This window comes from Sceloporus occidentalis, unplaced genomic scaffold (genome assembly GCF_023333645.1).
Source record: "Sceloporus occidentalis isolate IW3139 unplaced genomic scaffold, rSceOcc1.0.p SCAF_2, whole genome shotgun sequence".
NCBI lineage: Eukaryota > Metazoa > Chordata > Lepidosauria > Squamata > Phrynosomatidae > Sceloporus > Sceloporus occidentalis.
The window spans coordinates 233,687,490-233,693,920 of NW_028316982.1; the positions used below are offsets into that span (position 1 = coordinate 233,687,490).

At 38.3% G+C, this 6,431-nt stretch overlaps 1 protein-coding gene across 1 annotated transcript; it reads left to right on the forward strand.

Moving 5' to 3' along the window:
- Nucleotides 1-259: 259 nt before the first annotated feature.
- On the forward strand, nt 260-4,011 carry LOC149319823 (lymphotactin-like). Its single transcript, XM_089508168.1, has 3 exons — nt 260-336; nt 2,387-2,504; nt 3,822-4,011. Exons 1-3 carry the CDS (start codon nt 267-269, stop codon nt 3,958-3,960), a joined length of 327 nt encoding a protein of 108 aa, XP_089364294.1. The 5' UTR covers nt 260-266; the 3' UTR covers nt 3,961-4,011.
- Nucleotides 4,012-6,431: the final 2,420 nt, after the last annotated feature.

The window sequence follows — 6,431 nt, forward strand, 5'->3', positions numbered from 1 at the left end:
TGTGAATTGCTTAAGTAATAACCACATTTGTGGCAGGAAAAAGGTTTCAGTGAGGGGCTAGGAGAGAACAGGGCGATTTCCCTCCCCTCTTTGCCTTAAACCTCTCCCCTCCAAACCTAGTGGGTTTTTCTCAGATTTTCCATCTCCCAATTTACCATTACACCCCTTACTTAAAAGTGCCCGGAAGTGTCCTGTGGTCTATATAGCTTTGGTGAAGGAAGCCTTGAGGCACTTCGACTCCAAACACCTCAAGGACAGGATTAACCATGAAACTCTATGTGGCAGCTATTCTGGCTATTGTTTTCCTTGAGAACTTCAATGTGCACATTGTAAGAGGTATGTTGTTGCTGTTTCTTCCAGTTCAGTGTCAGCATTCAAACTGCTCTTCCTAGTTTAATATTAAATCCATCCTTTTTGCCAGTGACAAAACTGGTTTCAGTAGTCTGAACTTTCTTCTAGTGATTGCTAATGTAAGATACAAAACCTTCTTTCATGGATGATGCTCAAATAGAATGAGGAAGATGAAAAAAGAATCTGACTTACTATCTTTTGCATCCCTGAGAAGATGTGTGTGTGTGTGTGTGTGTGTGTGCCTTCAAGTCACCTGTGTCTTTAAGGGATCTCATGAATTTCACAGGGTTTTCTTAGACAGTGATTACTCAGAGGTAGTTTTGCCAATTTCTTCCTCTGAAATGTAGTTCACAGCGCATGGCCCTGTTGAACTGTTGTGGTCATTGAAGAGCCAGAGAGGTATAGTGGTTTGAGTGTTGGACTATGACTATGACTGTAGAAGACCAGGGTTCAAACTGCTTAGCCATGGAAACCCATTGGGTGACCCTGCACAAATCAACCTAAGATGGTGGTTCACAACCTTCCTAATGCCACAACACTTTAATACAGTTCCTCATGTTGTGGTAACCTCTAACCATAAAATTATTTCCTAAGACCATTAGAAATATGTGTTTTCCGATGTTCTTATATTCCACTCCAAATGTCCTGCCTGCATTCTATTGAATCCTGGGTTTGCAGTTTGGAAATATGCAAATGGTCTCCAGGAGTGAAAATTAAACTTGTTGTTGTGTGCCTTAAAGCCATTTACTACTTATGGCAAGCCTAAGGTGACCCCATCATGGGGCTTTCTAGGGCTGAGTGTGTAAGACTCCCCCAGGGTCACCCAGTGGGTTTCCATGGACGAGCAGGGAATCAATCCCTGATCTCAAGAGTCACAGTCCAACACATGAGCCAAAACACTCAAATTATAAAACCCCTCTCTAAATTCGAAATCCCATGCTTCCATAGGACATTGCCATGGCAGTTAAAATGAAATCATAATACTATCACTGTTTAGTGTGAAAGGACTCTGTTAGGGGCAGAGACAGAAGCAAGGTAGGCAAGATCAACAAGGAATTTAAAATTGCCCCATTACCTGTACAAATTGATGAGCTACTGTACATTGTCAGCTCTCTGAAGGCCCTACTTGTGGGTATCAAGAGTGGATCTTTTCCACACTGTGAAAGAACAGAGTCCCAAATACAGTGAAGGCATGAGATTTTGTTTGAGGTCAGTCCTGGTTAGCACTTGGATGGGAATACCAGATGCTGCAGAATATATTTTTTTAAAAAGAAAATGGCAAACCACTTCTGAATATTTCTTGCATAAAGAAACTCTATGAAATTCATGGGATCACCATAAATGGATGGGTGAAGGCACAGAGGGGGGGGGGGGAGGGAGGGAGGGAGAGAGATTGAGAGAGAGAGAGATGGAGGAACAGAATACATATGTAGTTGAGTAAACATGTTGGCTCTTCCCTTACAACTAGAATTGTGCACCCATAATCCCCCAGGTACATTATGAGAACTAGCAGTTGTGAAGCCTGGGAAATGTCATGTCCCGTTTAGCTGTAATACACTTTCAATCAAATGTAACTGGATCTCTCCTTGAATTTAAATCAGTAACAATTGTGATTTATGGCACTGTAAACTAAATAGGTTTCAGCAGTGAGAACCACATGTAGATGTATATATACTGAAGCCATAATTAAACAATAAAAACCATTTAGCAGGGAAAGATGTTAGGTGTTTTCACACGTAGTTGAATTGTAGGTTTTACTACCTCGTTATCCAGTGATGGCTGCTAACATGGACAGCTTGAATGGTGAATCAGACAATCTATCAATGACTATCAGTGGCTAATAGTCATGATGGCTATAGATTGTATCCAGTTGCAGGGGAACATGAGCAGGAGAATGTTGTTGCAGGTTTCTGAAAGGCATCTGGATGACCACTGTGGGGAGAGAATATGAAGTAAATAGGCCTTTACTCTGATCCAGCAGAGCAATTCTTATAGTCTTACATTCTTAACAAACAACTTGTTATATCTCTTTTAGAAACTTTGGGGTCTCAGACGATGGCATTGAGCTCCTGTGTAGACTTGGATCCATCAGTAATACATATCAGAAGACTTGCTGATTATGAAATACAAACTAGACCAATAAAAGCTGTAATGTGAGTATCTAATCTTCGATGAGAAGGTAGTCAAGAAGCCTGGAAAAATGAATACTTCAACTCACCAGCTAAAATTAATGGAGCAACAGAGCATGTATAGGCCCTCATATGCTCATGTATACACAATCACATATGTACATAAGATACAGAGCACCCAATTTCCTTTTGCAAAATGATATCCCTATCATTTTCATACTCCCCAACCTTCCTGATTTGACAGGGATACTTTTGGTTAATCCTTGGTCTTCCCACTTTTTCAACTGATTTTAAAATGCCTCAGTTTTTTTCTCCTCTTGCTACTTTCTCCCTTTTCCTTTGTACCTGTAGTTGCTGCTAACAGAATTCAAAATGAACAAAATAAATTAACTCAGTAGAGAGAAGAGGAGAGGCAGAGGAGAAAACTCACTGTTTCCAGTAGGCTCAGGCAAAAATGAACTGCTTTAGCCTCACCTGTAGTTTGTGTGTTCTTCCTTTTGCCATTTTGACCACAGTCTGTTGTTGCTTGGCCACATGTGTAGATTTCATCTGTGAAATATTGGAGGGTATTCATTTGGTTGCTTTGTGTTTAAACCATGTCACTGTGATGGCTACACGTTATGGGAATCATAGGTCCCAAACCACCCACATACAGGACTGCTGAAGTCCTCTTCATCACAAAAGCAGTTTCCTGTTGTTCAGACTGAATATCTATTTAGATCAGCATTTTATTTCTCACTGAAGCTGTTTAGGTACGTTTGGGAAGCCTACAGGCAGATCATAAAAATAACAGCTCTCTCTCTAGTCCTCCAGTATGCCTTCCAGAGGATATTGACAACAGAATTGCACTGGAGAACCTAGAGATTCCTAGACAGAATGTATTAACCAAATCTATGAATAATCAAATCTGCAAAAGTCAAATCTGCAGATGTGGAGAGCTGACTGTGTTGAGTTGCTGTCATTTACCCGTGACTCTCATGTGATATCACAATAATTATGTGATGACCATGCATGGATGAATTCTTCTAGCACTTAGTGCAGAATTGTAGACCAGTAACACAGTATAGATTCTTAAAACCGAGGTGCACTAGCAATTATATATAATGGGGATGTGGGTTTCAGACAGTTCTGCATTTTATATTAGTTTGCAGTGTTTATCTTATGTTTCACTTGATAATTATCAAGTTATAGCTTCTGGTACATTAGTATTACCTACCATCCCAGACAGGTGCCAGTACTGTTTTTGACATGTTTTGTATCTCAGCATCAAAATAGGAACCAAAAACGTCATCTGATTAGAAGAAAATGATCTTAAGTGATATGCCTTTTATTGCACTGCAGACTCATCACCAGAAGGGGCGTCAAGGTCTGTGTGCCTCATGATCGTGACTGGGTGAAGGAAGTTGTCAAAAAGCTGGACGAAAGAAAGGCCAAAAAGGAAAAAATGACAATCAGAAGACCTACAGCTGTGACCAGCTAAACTGAAGCATACCGGCTCATTGGAAGTTGCTCATAATGTGTGCTGTTTATTGACAGGAAATAAAGTTTTTGAACCAATGCTATTTCACTGGAATCTAATTATGCATTAAGGCAGAGCAGATTGAACAATGATTGTTTCATATTTGCAGTATACATTACTATAGGTTTTTTAAAAAATATATTTATTATAGGAAGTCAATATTTGCTATTATAGCTGTTTATGGAATCTTGGGCAGTATTTATCAACAGCTTTATATTTCACTTTTTAATGTTCTTATCATCATATTCTTATTAAGTCTTTGATCCTCCAGATAGATGAATCTAAAATGTTTTAGGATAGCATACATCTTTTTGTTCTACTCTCAGATTGACTTAGGTGTTTAAGAAAGCAATGGCATGTATGCGAACAAAATCTTAAATTTGGGGCATCAAAGAGGGAGAAAATAGCTGAAGAAACCCCAACAGCTTTGAATCCAAGTAATGCTACAGTAATCCTTCAAAGATCATAGTTATTAAAATCCACCATGCAGCCCCATGGGAATAGCTTTATATGTATATAAAAGAAATATTGATCTTTATAGAAAATTCCAGGCATTAAAACAGATGTAGTATTACAATAATTTAGTATAACAATCATGGCCCAGGTAATATGACTGTAAGGAGTTTATGGTTGTTCAAATATACAAGGAAATATCTAATGCAAGAAACTACTGTAATATCCATGAAGAAATTGAGAACAGGTCTAAGATGTTATAGTTATCTGAAGCCCAGAATGAGCCATCGCTCTTACAGACTGATGTACTGTCCACCTACTCACTATTTGGTGCAAGACAACAAATACTGTTTCATGGATGTGCAATATTGTTTTTCACTGTCATGTGTCTCTCTAATTGTATACTCTTTCATTCTCTTAACGTTTGAAGAATATTTAAATTAGGATTGCCTTCAGCTAAAAAAAAACTTTAAAAATTGATTGAGAGACTTCTTATTAGCTGACCCATTTCAAGATTCATATGAATATGACAGTCATTGAAGACAGATATCTATGAGGATATTTAAAGAAAGCAATGTATTCTTTTTATTAAGAAAAGCTAAAGAAAATGGTGCATTCTTTTGAAGGTTATCATAAATGTGAATGTGAATGAGTTGCACTGACATAAATTTGAACAGATTAATTTAAATCTTGGGTTTTTGTAAAAAAAAAACCAATTGTTGACTTCAGAATACAAAATAAAATACATTAAACACATTTAATGGTTCTATTGTTTTACATGTACTTAGATCTAGATTTTATATCACATGCACCCTGTGCATTGAATAGCCTTACTGGAATCAAGGACATGCTTCACAACTTCACAAGAACATACCAGGCACTGGATTGGAAAAACAAACAAACCACTACCTTCAAACCACACAACACACTATTTACTCTGCCCTTGGGAAGAAAGCAGCACCTTCCCTAGAGAAATAGAAGATGTTCAGGTGTTATATGAAACCTTCCTACCTAGAAGTAAATATGCCTCTTTCTAAAATGCCCCTCCATGCCCTCCATGCTCCTTCCTGAAAATAGGAAACAAGGCTTGTACAAAGAGACCATACATGCTTTCCTGGAACAAAAAAATATTTATTGTTATGTACTGTGGATAATTCTGGAACTACAATGTGAGAGATAATCTAGTAAACTGTCATTACATTTTGAGATAAGATGACAGGCTGTCTCATGGAAACAATAGTAGTAGTAGTAGTAGTAGTAATAATAATAATAATAATATTTGTATACTGCTATTCCAACAGATGAAAGCAGTTTACAAAATGCATAAACAATTACATGAATAATTAACACATAAACAACTATAAATTCATCCCCTTACCTTAACTATATACAGTTAAATTAATCAAAATACAGTTAACATCAAAAAAACAGTTCAATTAATTGCATTTAAATATATAAATATATACCCTCCCCTACCAGCCAAATGGACTGGGCCCCCTTTGCTCCCCTCAACAAGCAGTTTAAAGAGTTATAAAAGGTTATATGACCTAAGATGGGCAGGAGCATATATAACTTGTAGTAGCCAAAAAAGTCAACCTCTAGTAGACAGAAGCAGAAGCCACAAATAATGTGGTCTGGAGGAAAGTGCTCTCCATAGGCTGGTCTTCCCAGAAGATAGCTTTCAAGTGGAATGGAAGTCTCCCTGGCTTTCAGCTGATCATGAGCAAATCATAATGCACAGGGCACTGTTGGCATCTGTGGTCTGCGCATTCCCATCCCACTTGTCTGAACCAAGTTAGCAGTCTGCAGTAGTGTGATATTCTAGAAGGTGTGCATGCTTCCAGCCCATGGAGAGGGAAAGCATCACTCCTTCCATCTGACTGTCTCCAATAGCCCCCAGGATGCTTCCTTTCTATGTCTTTGGAGAGCATGCCTGCCAATGTGGTCCTCTCTGCACATATCCCATGTTGTAGGCATCC

Excerpts from the sequence above, each read along its gene's own strand:
- LOC149319823 (XM_089508168.1), top strand. The coding sequence starts at position 267 with ATGAAACTCTATGTGGCAGCTATTCTGGCTATTGTTTTCCTTGAGAAC. Across the intron at positions 337-2,386 it reads CAATGTGCACATTGTAAGAG|AAACTTTGGGGTCTCAGACG; the intron begins GTATGTTGTTGC and ends TATCTCTTTTAG. Across the intron at positions 2,505-3,821 it reads AGACCAATAAAAGCTGTAAT|ACTCATCACCAGAAGGGGCG; the intron begins GTGAGTATCTAA and ends ATTGCACTGCAG.